Genomic DNA, 19,378 nt, shown 5'->3' on the forward strand with positions numbered 1-19,378 from the left:
TCTTTGGTTGTCGGTTTAGACAACGGTCATGGTTTTTCCTCTGGTTTTGGAGTTTCCATGTTATATTCTTGTGTTGTGATTGTGTTTATTTTTCTTCTTCAGCCCTATTATTTCCTAACAGTGGTATTAGAGCCGTGGTTAGGCTCAGTGGGGAGCGAGAGCGGGATCCTAGTGTGGATCAGGCTAGTGATGTGGGTGATTCACACTTGAGGGGGAGATTATTGGGTAATCAAGTGTGAGTGATTATGTCCCACATGACTAGGAATGGAGGAGACAAAGGATATATAAGAGAGGGAACCCATACACTCATTGCCTTAAGGTTTTTGGTAAGAATGTGGTGTTTAAGTCTCTTATAGTCCTGGACGTTTGGCCCATTGCCGCTCCTGGGGCTCCCCGTACTCCCCAACAATAGTCGTGTGATGCAAATACAACATTTCCGTGTCAAGGAAGTTAGAACTTCCATTAAAGAGGTCTACAATGTTTGGTGTAGTAGAGAGAACAAGTCATCAAACTATGTGTTGGTGGACTTGAAACAATGTTTTACTCAATTGAGTAAAAACATTGTTCTTCCAATGTTGGTTGGGAAGCGATATTTTGGAGCTACGAATGTGGTTGACAAGGAAGAAGAACAAAAATGTATGAAAGCTTTGGAAGAGATGTTACGTTTGTTAGGGGTGTTCACGGTGGGTGGTGCTCTTCCCTTTTCTAAAATGGTTTGATTTTGGTGGCCATGTGAAGGCAATGAAATTTTTTTCTAAAGAATTGGACAAGATTTTAGGTGATATGTTGAAGGAGCATCGCATAATAGGACTTTGAGTGAGAATGAGGTTGATCGTGAGCATCGAGACTTCATGGATGTGATGCTTTCATTGCTTAATGGAACAACAATTGAAAGATTTGATTCTGATACTACCATCATCAAAGCCACAATATTGGTATGTATGTATGTATGTATGTATAAACCTTCTACTAAAATCTACCTTACTAAAAATGTTTAAAATTTTGAAAAACTATTATTATTATTTTTTAAAAATAAGAATATATATTTCATTTTTAACAAATTAATATACTTTTGTCACAAGTGTAATTTTGTCATATACATGTAATATCTAGGCTTAATTGCAGTTTTGGTCCCGTAATTTTCACTTTTATGTAGAATTGGTCTCCCTATTTTAGATTTTTTTGATTATTTGCTTGCAAATTTTTACCCGGACTTTGCGATAATCCTGGCTCCGCCACTGCTTTGAATATAAATGTCATTTCGTGCATGAAGGAGGATGTCTTCAGGCATTGTATTTGGCTTACTCAACGTTGAGTTGCCACTTGAACTCTCACTTCCACTTCGATTGGAAGCCAATGAAGGTAAGTAAGAGAAACAATAAGTTGGCTCTTAAGTTTTTAAATATTCTATCTTAAATATATAATGTTGACTCTAGCCGGTCAAAGAATTTTCATTAGTCGGTGAAGCCTAAAACAAATTTTAAAACATGAGATTTTTTTGTTGGTGGGCTTCAAGTTAGAGTTTTAGTAGTCTTATCTTTGTGATGGTCATGTGTTGATCACAACTTAGCAATTGGACAATGATTGTGATGATGAAAGCAAATAACATTCATTCCTCCCATGAAAGAGTATGATGTTCCTAATAAAGTTAGTATTTTGAATATTTACAAATAAGTTTACTATATGCCACAAACAAAGATGTATAATGCTCTACAATACATTAACTGGAGAAGAATCTTTTCCAGGATTGCCAAGGAAGAAATCCACCTGAAATAGATAGCATATGATTTTATGAGGGAATCGATTTCACACAAGTAACTTACCTTAAATATTTGAGAACCAAAAAATCAATGAGAAGTAGCAAGTTTCTAAGTGTCATTTTAAACTATAGCATGATCAAAATGATGATATTAATGCTTATAATCAAGATTAAGAGAATTCAATAAACATACCACATTCTGGACAACGAAAATAGTTCTTATCCCTAAAAACAAGTCCTGATCCTCCACACATCTCACATCTTTTTTGAGCAATCTGTAACAAATATTCAAAATTGAAGACAAAAAACATACAAGAATGAGATTCATAATTTATGAGATAGCAATAATCAAGTAAAAAAAGTGACTTACAATTCTCTTGCTAAATTCAATCCCTGCCACCACAAAAGGTGTAATCCCAGCTACAAATTTCAAAACAATAAAACACACAAAATCAAAATCCCAAATAACACAATACAATACCAATACCAACGTGCTTTTATACCATTTGTTTTCGACATATTCGGTTTTCTAGCACCAGAGGTTGTTGGCCTTCTACATAATAGTTCAAAGGATCATGCATAACAATATCATGTCTAACGCCAACTCTTTTTTTCTTTCCAAATAGCCTAACTACAAAACTGACGCATACTATGTACTTAGAAGTGAGGAATTACGAGTTACAACCCGTGTCTCGACATATCAAATATCTATACAATTTTTTTAGTGAGCTAAATTTACTAGACTAATCATTCTCTTTCTAAATAGATAAACATTAAAGGAAACAAGATATTACCTATAGTTCCAACCACAATTTGCCATGTGATTTCGACAGGAGCCGGATCAAGTACTGTGGTTACATCACTCACAGACACAACACCTATCCTTGTTCTTCTTTTTGTTGTTGTTCTTGCATTCTTAACCCCAAAATCCCAGGTTTTTCTCACTGTTAAGGAACAACAATCACGTGTAACTATGTTCCTAGCTTTGGTAATAGTTAAAGAAGGCAGAGAACAGCAAACTAAAGCTTCCATAGTATCACTTAATTAACAACTAAAATCCAACTCTTTTTCATCAAACAAAATTCACAACAATAACAAGATGTTATTATATGAAAAAGAGGCTACGTGGACTTTTTCAGCTCACAGTCTCACGGCCCCACGCAGCCACACATTAATATTATTATTAATTTTTTTAGGGGATATTATTAGTTAATTTTTTAATCTATTTTTTTGGGGAATAATTTCTAACCCTTATAAAGTATTCATATTTTGATTAACAATTTTATTTTATTGAATTGAAATCCGGAAGTGTGTTCCTCCTTAAGATTTGAAGTTTGATTTTCCTCAATGTCCATTTAAATATGCTAATTTAACTTTTATTACTATAATTATGTTATATATGATGATGTAAACAAAAAACAACATATATTTTGGTTTATAATATTATTTTATCATACTCCCACGAAAATAATTCTCTCTTTTTAAAAAAAAAAATATATTGAACGTTTTAGCCGTCGAGTTTTTTCTTCTTCCAGTTATTGTAATTTTGCTCCAAAATATATTCTTTATTCCGCTTTTTTTTTTGTTCTCGTAAGTTTAACTCAGTTGGTTGAGACAATGCATAAAATATGCAAAGGTCCGAGGTTCAAACCCTGACCACTACCATGTAGGGCATATTTGAAATTTTTTTAAAAAGTAGGGTAGAAAAATAATTTTGGATTATTTTGAGGGCAGAAAAAAAAATCTACCAATTTGTATTATCATCATATCATGTACATGAAAAAAACAAATACTGAACCTTTTTGTCATCACAACGACACCGTTTGACTAATTTGACTACTGTACCTAATCTAAAACCCACTTTAATTCAAAAGTTAACAGTTTGGAGATTCTTTCATGGATTAAGATAATTTTTAGGGTTTTTGAGAATATTCATATTCATTCATGGCTACTACATTTTTATCACTTTACCCTTACAATCCTTTCAACATTCTTCCATTTCCTTCCTCTAATCATGCTTCTGCGTCTTGTTCTTCTTCTTCTTCTTCATTTCTCAAACGAAGAAAATTCACTGTTCTTTCTGCTCATTCCAATCCCAAAATTCTCAAAACCAACAGAAAATCAACCTATGGAAAATTCCTCTCCCCGTATGACTCTGATGATGAAATTGAAGAAATGGACTTTGAAGACGACGAAGATGAAGATGAAGATGAAGATGAGGATGATGATGATGATGATGATGATGATGATGAAGATGATGATGATGTAAGTTTTGAAATTTCAACGACCATGATGAAATTTTAGTATTTTTTATTTAAATTCTGCGATGAATGATTCAATTTTTAATTTTAGTCTGAAATTTGAAGTGGGTTTTTTATTTTAGTTGAAAAGTTTTGAACTTTTTTATCTTTCTGCATAATATATTTGAATTGAAGAAATGCGGTATACTAATCAATCTTCAATGTTGCTGATTTTTTTTTTTTTTTTTTTTTGTGAAATTGTGTTTGAATTGGAGAATTAAATGGTTCCATTTTTATGTTATATTTGTGATTTGAGTGGATTAATTTTAATTTTTGGTTTTGGTTATTGAACTTGTGTTGTACTAGGACGGATTTGCTGAGCCTACTGATCTTAATGCCAAAGACAAGAGATTGAAGTCAAAGACAGTTCCAGGTATATGCTTGAAAAAGTTTTGCTTGGTAGTTTTAATTTTAAGGGGTGAAATTGAACTATATAGCATAGACACTTTATATTGTAGGTGTATTTGTTATCCAACACGTGTTAGTGTTTGATACAACACTGACTCGTGTGGTTACATTCAATTAGTCAATTTTCTCAAACTATTATTGGTGTCGACTTGTCTGTGTTGTGTCCATTGTCAGTGTGTGTGTTAGTGATTCATAGAAGTTGAATGTTGCATACTGTTGTTTGTGTTGATACAGATAGACAACAAGAAAAGGAGAAGGAAAAGGGTGTGAGATCTCTTAACAATGGACAAAGCAAAAGATTGCCCAAAAGTCAGAGAATAGCATCCTTACAAGAAAATAACAGTGCAAAGGTATTAAATGATGATACAATAATTTGTTTATGTGTTAAGTATCAAATGATGCCATTGTTAGACCTCTTATTAGTAGTTATATTATGTTATTAGGCTGCAGATATTGTGTGATTAGGCAGCAGGTATGTATTAGTCAGTTATTGAAAGCCCAAAAGTCAGGGACATTTTAGTTTGGGACAGAATATTGATTGGGAGAGACCAAACTCTCGAATTCTTGAAAGGGAGAGACCCACAACTCGAGTTTTTTGGGGACTCGTTCTAATTATACGTATTTAGGTTTTTCTCATTGTCTGTTTCTAGCAGCCAATTAATGTACTTGTGGTGCTATGGAATCTTATCATTGCTTTTTTTACTTGTAATTGTAGTTTCGTAGAAATTCGATGGAGAAAAAATATCCGGAGTTGTCTGAAGAGATTCTTTTGGATGAGAAATGGTTACCACTTCTTGATTACTTAAGCACCTTTGGAATTAAGGAATCACAGTTCATCCAAATTTATGAGAGGCACATGTCGTCATTTCAAATTAATGTATGTTCTGCACAGGAAAGGATAGATTACTTAATGAGTCTTGGGGTTAAACATAAAGATATAAGAAGAATCCTTTTGAGGCAACCACAAATTCTAGAATACACGGTGGAGAACAATTTGAAGACTCACGTTGCATTCTTAATGGGCTTGGGCGTACCTAGTACCAAAATAGGGCAAATTATTGCTTCTACTCCATCCCTTTTTTCTTACAGTGTTGAGAAATCTTTAAAACCAACGGTAAGATATTTAATTGAGGAAGTTGGCATCAAGGAAAAAGATTTGGGTAAAGTCATTCAACTGAGTCCTCAAATTCTTGTCCAACGTATTGACATTTCATGGAATACTCGATTGATGTTTCTTAACAAAGAGTTGGATGCACCCAAAGAGAGCATTGTGAAGATGGTGACGAAACACCCTCAGCTTTTGCATTACAGTATTGATGATGGATTGCTTCCAAGAATAAATTTCCTAAGGAGCATAGGAATGAAAAATGCGGACATCTTGAAAATCTTGACTAGCCTTACACAGGTTATTTTTGCATTCATCTTTGTTATTTTATTCTCCCTTTGCACAAAAGGAACAAGGAAAAGGAAACGATGTTATGTAATGGTCTTTTTTTTTCACCTTTTGTTTGATCCTTATAACGTGACTATCGGTTAAAAGTTCTTACTGACTACTGTGCCTGCAGGTGCTATCTCTGTCCTTGGAAGCTAATCTAAAGCCGAAGTATTTGTACTTGGTAAATGAACTTCACAATGAGGTGCAAACCTTGACCAAATACCCGATGTACCTTAGCTTGTCTTTGGACCAGAGAATTCGTCCTCGTCATAAGTTCTTGGTTTCCCTAAAGAAAGCTCCAAAAGGACCATTTCCTCTTGGATCTTTAGTTCCAACTGATGAATCCTTTTGTCAACGGTGGGCTGGAACTACTCTTGATGAATATGCTGCATTTCGACAGAGATTATTACTCAAAAAATTAGCTGAGAAATATGACAGAAAAATGTGAAAAAATCAGAATCAAGTTTGTCTCAATCAACTTGCACAAGTACTGGAAAATGATCGGCAATCTCTTGTGACATACAACATGTTCAATCATTGGAGTTTACTAAGCCATGTGATGTGCCTACTCTATATGCACAATACTTCATGACAGATAAATATCAGTGTCTTATTCTCAGCAGAAGCTGCTCAACTTGTTTTGTGTAATTTATCATTGATGTTTCTGTTGGCCTGAAAGGTGAGTTTGTTTAGTTATCAATTATTATCAATACATACAATAAGCTGTTATTAATCCCTGTCTTATTGCAGGTTGTGGTCAATATATAGATTGAAGAAAGAAGCTGTATAAACTAAAGAGCCAACTTATGGATTCTCTCATTTTCTTTTACCTTCATTGTTTTGTGTATCTATCTCAACTCAATAGGACCATTTTTGTTACACTTGTGACCATACATGATACATAGACAATTATTTGTTACCCTGAAACAATTTGTACCACATGTGCGAGTTGAAATAAAAATGTTATTCCCTTGACAAAAAGACTTGCAACTAAATTCTACATTGCTTCTGATTTCTCTCTTTTTATTTAACTCTTTGGGAAGATAGGCAATGGGAGGTTTCAGATTCGAATGGTCTCTTATAAATGTAATACAACTTTTGATACACTATCATTGTGAGTCATTTAACATTTTATTTTTCTTTGATTCAAGCCAGTAACATTTTACTAATGCACTTGCAACTCAGCAACTTATTCATTAATACCCTTTGTAATCGTTGTATACCTAATACCCTTAAGATTGGTACTCTTGAAAAATGGTTATACTTCATGCTATGAAAATTAAAGTAATAGTCTCGCGTGATATATATATTTTTTTTTCAAGAAAGTCTCACGTGATATTATTAAATGGGTTTCACCATTATTAATTATGTTTAAGTTTTATCGTATCTTTATCTCTCAAAATGGTTCTCACAAAAAAAAAAAAAAAAAAAACCTTTCAAATGGAAGAAATGAAGAAGATTACCAATAAAGAGAATCATATCTCATTAAAAAAGGAGCACGGATATGTTCCAGTTTCCAATCCCTTTATAGTGGTGCTAGAATTTCTCGTGTTACAAATGTTTTCGATTATCGTAGGATTTAAGTAATTTTTTAATCAAACTTTTAAATAATACTCGCTCCGTCCCAAATTGTATGACGTTTTAGACATTTCACACATATTAAGAAATGTAATATATTTTGTGTGGAAAAGAGATATTATGAGTTGTTTTACAAAATTGTTCTTAATAAATGATATGGGAAAGATAAATGAAAGAAGAGAAAGTAATAAATAGTTAAGGATATAATAGGAAAAATAACATTAATCTTTCATTGGTATTATAAAGCGACATATAATTTGGAACAAATTTTTTCTCCAAAGCGACATACAATTTAGGACGGAGGAAGTATTATGCAAAAGATCAAATGGTAAACTGAATAGTTTAAACGAAGGTTATAATTTCAACAATAAAAAATCAGCTCAAAACCTATAATCTCATTTATATATTATTATTATTGATTATAGTTCGTCCATACATAACATGTTTTCAAATTAAAGCTTTCACACAAGCTTCCTAGTCAACCAAACAAATATCACACATCACACAATTTTTTATTGAAATTTGAAAAACAATGATATAGGAAGACTAAAATAATGCTCAAATAGGCACGGGATCAACAAGTAAAGATTTAATGAATGACTTCATTTCTCCTTCAGGATGTGTAAAGTTATCTTTATCTTTATAAACCACATCCATGAAACGTGATAAGTTTAGAATGCGCATCAGAAAAGGCATTGAAACCTCGGTTGACATAAGACATTCTTTATTAATATCTTTCCAAGCATCTACAATTCTCTTTCGACCTTCTTGAATGGCAACTTCTCTAGAGATATTATATTGCCTCATATAGCATTCCAAGAATGAGGAAACATGTTCTCTTTTTTGTTCAAACTATATGCAAAAATAATACTTCATGTAAATGTTCACATCATTTGAATAAAAACAAATATATTGCAAAGAAGATAGTTTGAAATGTTATATATATATATATATATATACCTCGTTGGATACAATATCATCCATTATCCTGCAAAGGACAATAGCAGCATTAATAATTTTTGACTCATTTGATACCCATTTGAATATGTCCTCTGTAACTGTGTCTCCCATACCAATATAACAAGTTGTTGTTAACAGTGCGTAACCAGATGATTCTGTTGATATGCGGATATACTCTTTTAATGTTGGTTTATAATTATTCTTTAACCATCTAGCCTCAGTCATATAAGCTTGAATGAATTTTATAAACTGCCACCAGAATGCAATAAAAGGAGATGGGTAAATCAACTGTATAAATTGAGATTTACATTGATGAAATTTTATACATCATATAAATAGGAACTACAAAAAAACTTACTGATGCTCCTTAAAAAAAAGTTATTAGTGCACCCTTAAAAAATACATCTTATTAATGGATGTATACATTACGAAGTAGAGTTTTAGATTTCATTAAAAAAGAGAAGAGATCAGACAATAGAGATTGATAATAGTACAATTCCATGAACAAAATTTACTAAACTTTTAACCTACATGGGAATATATATATTTCTAGAGTTTGTCTAACATGTGCAATATAAAAAGTATTAATTTTGCACTGAAAATCAACAATTATTTATTAAAAGTTACATATTTAATATAAAAAGCACAAGTTCCAAGTCAAAATTACTACTTTAAACTTCTTAACATGTGCAAATTTGCACATGATAAAAAAAACCCTTATTTCTAATTCTATCATCTTGTTCCTAGAAATATACAAAATTAACTTAAAGTAAATGCACCCTATGACTTTAGAAATTGTATCATTATATATTTTGAACACACTCCTTTTCATCCTGGTGCAACGGCTCTCAAATTAGTACAAACAAATTGTAACCGGTCCTTTTAGCCAATTAAGTAGGCTCAAGTAGATAATAAGCTTCACTAAAGGAGGAATTATTTAAGAGAACTCAAATTCGATTTATAAAGGGAATAATTCTTCGTAGAACTTTACTTATCTCGCGACTAAACCCTTAATTACTACTCTTTTCCTTGAAAACCGGGGAATTAACATCCAAAAAAATTGTTATTTGATTATTCGTTAAAAAATAATAATATTAAATTTTTTGCTCAATTATTAATAATTTAAAGACAACCCGTACTTCTTTTACGTAGTAGGTTAGGGCATATTCTTTTCTTTCCTTTCTCGTTTCCACCTCTATTTCTTCATAAAGATCTAAAATAACTTTATAAAGAAACCTCATGTAATCCGGAAGATTATTCAAGCAACTAATATCCCACCTGAAAATCACTTGAATTAAATTAGAGAAATATACAAATATATATGAGATTAAATTACATTAATTTTACACCGTTTAATATCGTTTTACTCAATTTATATTTTTTACACAAATCTAAAACAATTTAATATGTTTTTAGATTCACCATTTTTTTTTTTTGAAAACTCGGTATCCGATCCAAGAATCGACTAATCCGAGGGGACCAATCCCACCGCCCACTTGCGGAGCCCCGTTTAAAGCCAGAGCAAGCTCTGGAGGAGCAAACTCCACCATAATTAACGATGTTCAATAAAAGTGCATAAACCCTTAAGCTTGCAATTCAACAATCAAATTTTTAAAAAAAAAAATATGAATGCAAGAACACGATATTGATCGGTGTAATTTGACCCCTCATATATATGTGTGTAATGATGTGCTAACTGACCTCTCAATTGCCTTAGTAAAAAGTTCTAATTCACCAATTGTTCCATAAGCATCATATGTATCATCAACAACTGCTAAAATGGCAATTAATTTCGACATAATTTTTCTTCCAGTAGAATATTGGGGTTCAAAATATATCCCCAATGCCCAAAAACAACTTTCAGCAATCCTATCACGTGCAAATGGTAGTTTACCATGCAGATCCAACTCCTTCCACCATCTAAAACCAAAAACAATAATAGTAATTGCAAGGACCAATTTTTGAAATCACATTGATAATTGAAGTACTTACTTGCAAAAGTTTCCAAATTCCTTCCGATGCAAGCTTTGAAGCATATTGAAATCTAATTTTGCCAAAAGGAGTAAAATTTCATTATGGGAAGGATCTTGCTCGTATATGTAAATATAGTTGTGTGCTTCAAGCCTAGGCAAATTCTTATGAAGAGCCTGTCTTAAACTATGTCTGACTTGTATTGCATTTGAATGGCTTGTCTGGTTGGCAATGGACTCAAGGTGAGTGGTAGTGAAAGCTAAAGCCTCTTCTAAAATGTCATCTCCATGAACTCTAACATGTGTGGCTTCATATAGGCTTAACATTCCCTCAACGTCCATAATAAGTCTTTCACTGAAGTTTCCTTGTTCATCCTTGAATTTGTTGAATACATCTAATGTTTTTTTTATCCAATATTGAACAAACCATTAGAGACAACAAAATTTATTAAAATATAAAATAAAATAAATCAAACCAAGAAAAAGCTGAGGGTATACTTGGTGAAACGTGAAATCCTTGTTGCCTCAACAACCTAAATAGCACAGCAAGAGAGCAAATGTTGTCTTCAAAAGTAATTATTATTTCTCCATTTTCAACATAATTATTGTGAATATATGTAGCAAAACCTCTTCAATCTCATGTTCAAAATGATAGCTTATTCCCAAACGACATATTGAATCAATCAAGTGGATTTTTGCCAAGGGCATCTCAGTCTTAGAAACAAGCATGTTCTTCACATCGGTTTTTAGTGTCTCAATTCGTGCTACCATATTTTGATCAAGTTCCTGCAAGGTTTTTAACAAAGACTTATTCAAAATAACGATGTACTTGATTTAGAAATAAATTGATAAAGCGCATTAATCGTTGTTCGAATGGAAGTACCTTAATTCTTAAAGCTATAAATAGTTTAATTTCAAGAGTCGATTACTTATTTTGTAAAAAAAATAAAAAATAGTTGATCACTTAGGGTTCATAGCATGCATATTTCATGACATAAGAGGCACGCTAAGTAGCAATATATATTTATGTACCATAGATTCTCCTTTAAAAAAAAAGTACCATAGATTCTGAAGCATATTGAAGGAAATAATCTCCCCAAACGTTAGGGTGAAAATCGGCAACATTTCTATGAAGGTCAGATTTACAATCAGGATTTAAGCTAGATAGAGAAGACATACTTCAATATTAATGGCTTTATCACTGTATCTCTTCCTTCAACTCTGAAGTTTTGAGCTGGGAAAGGTGTCTATTTATAGTCAACTTCAATTGATTTGATTATACATTAATTCACACGGTGGTCCCATGTCAATGCTTTAAAACTTTAAAGACAATTTGGTAAATATATTATTATTTTTATTTTATTAATTATGCTGGTTATTATGAAAAAGTTATAGTATATTTTTAAGGGTGTTGTTATCCGGTGCCCCTGGAGCACTGGTTAAGCAGCAGTAAATGAACAGATTCTACTTATTTTACTTTAATTAAAGTGATAAATAAGGTAACTAATTAAAATAAAAAAATTGTATTTAATAGTCCGTTAAATTTCCTTTTCCATTTCATATTTACATTTCTGTATCTTTTTCATTTCTTAACAAAAAAATTTTTTCTTGTGGATTTTACTCAAACCAATTTTTCTTTCCGTAAATTTTTTGTGAATCATATTTTTTAATTCACGGAAGCCTATGCATAATTAGCAACATTTTTAATTAAAATAAAATCTAAAATAAATTAACAATTCCAAAGATAAAACACAACCAATTAAAATATCAAATACAACCTCTCAAAAAAAATATCAAATACAAAATCATCAAATGTGTAAAAATTACTAAATATTCTTGAAAACAAAATAGAATTCCATGCTTATATCATAAATTATAAAATTTGATAGATTATTGAATACACATTTTTCTTCTTTTAATTAATTGTCTTATTTATCACTTTAATTAAAATAAAATAAATGAAATTTGTTCATTTAATGCTTCTTAACCAGTACCCCACATTATCCTATTGAGCTAAAATGACACTCATATCATAGGAGTTGGAGTATAAAGCAAATTCAATTAATCCCTTCAAACGATCAAATTATCTCACAGCCCTTGTGCCGAGAAGGATGCAACTGTGTCACTATTTACGCCTATGTGACACACATTCAACAATCTAATATATTAATTATATAATTTATTTAATATTTTAATAACTTACACGAGACAATATCTTTAATAAAACAAGTTTATCAACTCATTTAAAAAAACAACATACAAATGAAAATAAAAAATCATCCTTTTTAAATTTAATTTTAATTCAAAATTCAAGTTTTGCTCTCTCTCTTTCTTAAAAAAAAAAAAAAGTTTTGCTCTCTCTTCCCCTCTCCCCAAACCTTATCGTCTTCTTTCTAAACTATCAGAATCAATTCTATTAAAACTGAATCAAACACACATTATGTTTCAGTCCCCCATCTTTTATCTCCCTCTATCACTTTTTTTCTTTCCACTATTTATATTGAAGAAAAACTATTTATCTCGATCTCTCATGTTCACTCTTTCTCTAACTCAAATGTTACTCTTTTCTTCATTTTGTTTACTCTATTTTCATTTACTCGTAGATGAAAAATACAACAAAAAAAAAATACGGCATAAATATTTTTTATTGGTAAATATAAAAAAACACGCTAGATATAGTTAATTTAATTTAATAAAATAATATAAGTCAATTAAAAATAGGAAGGGACCACATCTACCCACTATACTGATTCATATAATAAATAAAAAAAGAGGACCAACAACGTTGGACAAAAAAAAAGTTCTATGTTGGAGAGCTCCTATGCTAGGAATCCATTGAGTCACCCACATGTTGTCCATTCATCAATAAAGTAAAATTTGTGAGGTGAGACATTAATGTAGGAATCCATTGAATCACCCACATGTTGTCCATTTTTGAAAGGATGTAAGATTATAGGATATCACATATGTAGGCATGACAATGGGCGGGATGAGAACGAGATTCCTGAGAGGGATGAGAAATTGGACCTCGTCTTCGACGGATTCGGGTATTCCTACCATGTCGCCATCCCGTTGTGAAATTATTTTTTTAATAAAAAATAAGTTTTTCAAGTCTCAAACTCCTCATGACCTAAATTTTTTCTCAAACCCATAACCAAACTCCAATCTACTACTAGAAATTAGTTTTCACCATTCTTCTATTAGTTTAATCCATTTGGGGACGGAAAAGACCCAACACATGTGTATTTGTTAATTGCAAATCAGAGAATTGTTCACAATGATTAAAAGTTTAAAAAAAATCTCAAAGGTAGGAATGTAGTTTAGATGCTTTCGTGTTGCATATCAATAATTGTGTACACTCGAGACGAGTTCAGGTGTGAGTATTTATATCTTGTTACCCGTTCTGTATCCGTATTTTGAAATTGGAAAAATCCCAAACTCAGTCAAAGAGGAAATACCATGTATTGAGGACCTTTGGTATTGTTTTCCTCAATGAAAATGTAATTCCATTTACAAGTTATTATTTGTTTTCATTTAATTTGTGTAAGAACTATAGTGGTTTGGACCCTTTCTTTCTAAACCTAGAACCGCGGTACTCCTTTCTTCCTCACACAAATTCTAAATTTGTCGTCGTCATCATGTAGATCAAATGGATGGTGGTGCGACGAGGGTCTTTGTCCTCCGCACCATCGTACCTTTCCGACGCGTGGTTGCTCTCTTTCGTCGTAAATGTTGGTTTGTGTTTTTGGTGTTTTTTATTCGTTTCATTTGGCTGAGACGTTGGTGGGTTTTGTGGTGTGTCGTTGGATGCTTGCCGGTGGTTGTTTAGTTTCCGTGGATCTTAGGCTATTTGATTTGTTTTCTCTCTTGGTTGTGGTGGAGGTTATATTTGCTCGCAACATAGGCGGTGATGGATCATATCTATGTTCGCTCATGAACTTATATGGTTTCGATGGATCTTTGGTTGTGTTGGTTTGTGGTACTTCATGGTGGTGCTGATTTTGGGTCTTTTGTGGCGGGGCTCGTAGTGGTTTTTGGTGGTTATGCTTGTGGTGGTTTTGGGTGGTGTTGTGTGTGGTGGCTGGTGTTGCTTTTAGGTGAGGGTTAATGGTGATTTTTGTGGTGGTCAATGGTAGTTTTGATGAGGGTGGTGATAATGGTGTTTGTGGTGGTTTTTGGTGATGGTACAAGGATTTTTGGTTGGCGTTTGCTGTTATTTATGAGATGTGTTTTGGGTGAAGGTGCGTAGGAGAGCTAATGGTGGTGTTTTGGGTTTTTTTCCCGACTATTTTTCAAATGTTGTAGGTTGTGGTGTAGGTTTTTAAGTTGGTGTTCAGGGGTTGTGTGCGAGCAGCGGAATGTGGGTGGTAGAAGTTATTTTTGTGGCAATTATGATGAATTGATGATGCTTGGGGATTTTGTTTATGTTGTTTCGTTGATCGTGGTGTTAGCTTTGTTTTAGTGTTTCTATTTATTGATTTTGGAGATAGTCCTTTGTTAGGAGGTGTTACCTATAGGTTTTTGGATTTTTCTTTATTTTCATGGGTTTATGTGTTTTCCATTGGGGGTTTTCTCTCATCCTTTGTTTGTTGCTACTGTAAGGCTGTGTTTGGTAACACAAAAAAGTTAGTTTATAAGCTTGTTTTGATAGAATGGGATGTGTTTGATAAAAAAAAATTCTTACTAACTTATAGCGTTTTTTAAGAAGTTAATTCAAGTAGCTTTTTAGCTTTTTATATTTTCTTCCATTTTTAACCTTTATTTTTATTTTTTATTTTTTATTTTTTTTTAAAACAAGTGAGCACTAAACCCACGTTATCAAAGTAGCTGCAATTTTTTTCTTCTTCTTTTCCCGTTTGCTGAACAGCCATGCACTTTCTTTTTTCCTTTTATATATAGATCCTCTTGCATTCTATTAGTTTATATACTATTTATAATTTCAAATAAAACTATATAATTTTCAAAAAATAAAAAAGATATATTATATGAAAGTTCTTTTAAAAAAGATATATTATATCAAAGTTAAAATGTTTAATTACACAAAAATCACAATTTAATTTAATACCACATTTACCATTTTAAAGATGAAAATAATTAAAATATTTAAAAATAAATATATTAAGTGAAATTGTTTATTAATAAATAAAATAGATATGTACTTTTATGTCATTTTATATTTACCACCAACTTCAACCACCAACTTTACCAAACACATTAATTTTAACAAGCGAGCTTTTTCAGCTATAAGCTATCAGCTACCAGCTAGCTTATAGCTTATATTTACCAAACACACCCTAAGACTCCTAGCCTAGCACTCCTCGTGCTGATTAAGATTCATTGTTATCTTAATAAATTTCATTTTAGCTTTTTCAAAAAAAAAATGTGTAAGAACTTGTTACGACAAAAAGATAGTGGCATTGGCATTCTTTTTTTGAGAATAATATTATCAAATAACATTTATTTTTTGTTTATATTTGATATTTAAATAGTTTTCAGTTTTAGAATGTATATCTTATGTTGATGTTGTATTTATTTTATATTAGTATTCGTATTGTACTCCCTCCGTCTCACTTAAATTATAATCATAGCTGGTAATTTTGCATAAACATAAAACAAAAAATATACATGAATGAAAAGAAAAAAAAGTAGAAAATTAACCTCATTAACTATTGATTTATTCGCATCATTTTAAACTAGAAAAATATTGAAACTCATGTGTCCATCTTATGTTTTTTAATAACACCAATTTAATATAACACTGTTATAATTTTTTTTGTTTAAGGCTATAACTGAAATAGAAAAACGTCAACCCTATGTATTTCCTTTATATATACTATAGATAAAAAGCATAAAATAATAATTTGATAGTGATGCACATAATATTAATTAGAGGATATAATTGAAAAAATAATAATTAATATTACAATGAAATTTGTAAATAACAATTTTTATGAGACAATTTTTCATATAAATACGACAATTATTATGAAATAGAGAGTACCATCCTATTAAGTACTTCCATTGAGATTTTTTTCTTTGCGATCTTAGAAAATTCAAGGTCTCGCTTAAGACCCCAATTTTAAGTGGGACTCATAATTTTTTAATATTATAAAATTGATATGTAATAATATAAAGTAATTTTTTAAAAGGTTGATATAATGTTATTAATAGTTGATTAGTGGAATTGAGTGCTTATTAGATACTACTATTTAAAAATAATAATTAGTTATGTGTATAGGTAAGACTCATTTAAATACAAAAAATAAGTGTCATTATGAATGCTAGTACTAATTAACATGTTTTCATAATTGTCATACTCGTCTCTCTCTTCTCCTTCTCTCTTGTGAGCCACCACCAAAACTCTAGTTTCTTTTCCTTCATAGATCAAAGATAGGTGATTTAGGGTCAATTTTTGACCCAAAATCACCCCCTCTAACTCGTTTTTCTCTTTTCCTTTTATTGAAATAAGTTATTTTCACATCTATTTCATTTTTTCCTTCGTGATTTTGTCGTCTTAGTGCGACATTGTTTTGTTCGTCGTGTTTGTGCGGCGTTGTTTGTCTTTCTTGTTTTAATTAGGTATTTGTTCGGTTCAGATTGTCAGATCCAATGCAGATTCAATCAATGACTTTGACGTCGTCAACGTTACAGATCCGAAGACATAGTTATTCCAGATACTTTAATATAGTCATATGTTTAGACTTTTGTACTTTGCGGTTTAATGCTATTAACATCAAATTGATGTTGTGAGTTTGTTCGCATATTCATCCGTTTTGTTTTTAACGAATTTACATTATATCGATGTACTCTATCAATTTGAATGAATGAATATCATTCATTTTTATCAAAAAGAATTAACATGTTTTCATATTGTTCAAAACGGGACGTTCATGTGAGGTTTTTGCACAAATATCTTCATCTAAAAATTCTGCTTTAGTTCCTCCTAGACTAAGCCTCCATAATGGAGCTTCATAACTTTTTTACTAATATCACCTTCATTTTCTCCTTTCTCTTCGTGCTATTCAAAATTGTTAAAACATTGAGTGCTAACAATTCTACCGTCAACTTACCACCTGGACCATGGACAATGCCCCTTGTAGGAAACTTACATCAGATTATAAGCAGCTCATTGCTCCATATAAGGGTGTTCGTGGGTGGATTTGAACTGGGTTTGGCCAAATCCAAGACCCGAAATATATAAGATATTTTGGTTTGGATGAGATAAAACGTTCACCCGTTGTATTAATGATTGGGTTTGGACAAACCCACTAGTTTTCGGTTTGGGTTGGATTGAGTTGTGGGTTATCCGATTTTTTTTGTTAATATTAAATGACTAAATGACGCGTCCTTGTATTTTTTTCTCATAAAAACTACTCAACTTTTTATTTTCTTAAAAAAAATTGTGTAACCTATTTCACTATATTTTTGTGTTATAAAATAAATAAATAATAAGTTATAATATTAAATAACAAATTTGATCATAAAATACTTGCAACGAACTAAAGTTGAATGACCTAAAATTACTTTAACATCAAAATAACTAAAAAGTGCAATATCATAATTTGTAACTATATAAGTATAGCATATTTTGATTTTCAATATAGAGGATGTGTTTTGTCTATTTTAGAAATTAGACTTTGATTTTCAATATAGATGATTTATTGTGTCAATTTTTTAAATTAGACTTGATTTATAACCAAATATTTATTTTTTTAAAAGAAAGATTATAACCGTTATTCTCTTTCCTCCCTATGAAAATGAAAATAAAAATGTAAATATGAATATTATCGGGAAAATGGGTTTATTGGGTATGAGTCTGGTTTTACCCAAAACCCGTTATTTTTTATGAGTTTGTCATTTTTAAAAACCATATCCATTCAATCCAACCCACTTTTTTAGATTTTTTTGGGTAGATTTGACGGTTTTTTTTAGGTTGACCCAACCCATGAACAACCCTAGCTCCATCACCACCTAAAAAATTTGGCTGAGAAATATGGACTCTTAATGCACCTAAAGTTAGGTGATCAGGTACCTTACATAATAGTTAGTCCACCAGAAATTGCCAAAGAGATTATGAAAACACATGACCTTACCTTTGGTGACAGGCCAAACCTTCTTTTGGCCACAATACTTACTTACAATAATACAGATATTGCATATATGGAGAACACTGGAGACAACTCCGAAAGTTGTGTGTTACAGAGCTATTAAGTGAAAATGTGTCCAATCATTTAGGTCCATAAGAGAAGAAGATGTGTAATGAACAACTTTTGAGGTTTTTTTTTTTTTTGAAAGAAAAAAACTTTTGAGTTTGTTCATTAATTGAGGAGAATTACTCAAAAAGGATTAAAAGCGACAACTATACTAAGTTGAAATTTTATTTTATAATTTATTTTAAAGTTTCTTTGACAACATAATTTATTTTAAACTTATTTAATTTTTATCTTCATAGTTATTTTTATTAACTTTTGTTTTGACTAAGTGTCCTAAACATTCCTATTTCTATTTCTACTCCCATTATGTTACCGTTGCAATTTACTCGGTCATTATGCTATGTCCACGTTTCTTTTTCACATGTTAACGTACATAGTCAATACTATTAATAAAAACGGTTTTGTAGTTTGAGAAGATTGGTGTGATATTAAATTAAGGGGGTTATATATGTAGTGAAAACTGTGACGAGGAAAGGAGATATATACATGTAGATTACAGCAGCATGCAAACCGATTCCACATATTATTTCATTGAGTCTCTAATAACAAATAAATAATATAAATTAAGTTCCCTTTTAGCATCCAAAAAGTGGTTCTTGAGACCTTGTTAATTCACGTGCGGTCTTAATAAGAAGTGACTGATATGAGGCCAACTGCATCAGTAACTCATCTGTGGCGGCGAAATACTCTTAAGCCCATTGCATTGCACGCCTGAGTCAATAACAATGATAAGTTTTCTATTCTTTGTTTAATGT

At 31.4% G+C, this 19,378-nt stretch overlaps 2 protein-coding genes and 1 pseudogene across 2 annotated transcripts; 1 reads left to right on the forward strand and 2 right to left on the reverse strand.

The window, feature by feature from the left end:
• Positions 1–1,586: 1,586 nt before the first annotated feature.
• Positions 1,587–2,832, reverse strand: LOC11426816 (uncharacterized). The gene is made up of 4 exons (XM_003617661.3): positions 2,554–2,832; positions 2,130–2,179; positions 1,953–2,034; positions 1,587–1,767 (listed from the first exon to the last, which is right to left on the reverse strand). Exons 1-4 carry the CDS (start codon positions 2,789–2,791, stop codon positions 1,721–1,723), a joined length of 417 nt encoding a protein of 138 aa, XP_003617709.1. The 5' UTR covers positions 2,792–2,832; the 3' UTR covers positions 1,587–1,720.
• A 784-nt stretch (positions 2,833–3,616) lies between these two features.
• LOC11425995 (transcription termination factor MTERF9, chloroplastic) lies at positions 3,617–6,938 on the forward strand. Its single transcript, XM_003617662.4, has 6 exons — positions 3,617–4,024; positions 4,366–4,432; positions 4,702–4,817; positions 5,183–5,872; positions 6,033–6,581; positions 6,653–6,938. The coding sequence occupies exons 1-5, from the start codon at positions 3,704–3,706 to the stop codon at positions 6,348–6,350; spliced, it is 1,512 nt and encodes a 503-aa protein (XP_003617710.2). The 5' UTR covers positions 3,617–3,703; the 3' UTR covers positions 6,351–6,581; positions 6,653–6,938.
• Positions 6,939–8,038: 1,100 nt separating this feature from the next.
• LOC11433244 ((-)-germacrene D synthase-like) lies at positions 8,039–11,616 on the reverse strand (annotated as a pseudogene).
• Positions 11,617–19,378: the final 7,762 nt, after the last annotated feature.

The sequence above is a fragment of the Medicago truncatula genome, chromosome 5 (genome assembly GCF_003473485.1).
Source record: "Medicago truncatula cultivar Jemalong A17 chromosome 5, MtrunA17r5.0-ANR, whole genome shotgun sequence".
Taxonomy (NCBI): Eukaryota; Viridiplantae; Streptophyta; class Magnoliopsida; order Fabales; family Fabaceae; genus Medicago; species Medicago truncatula.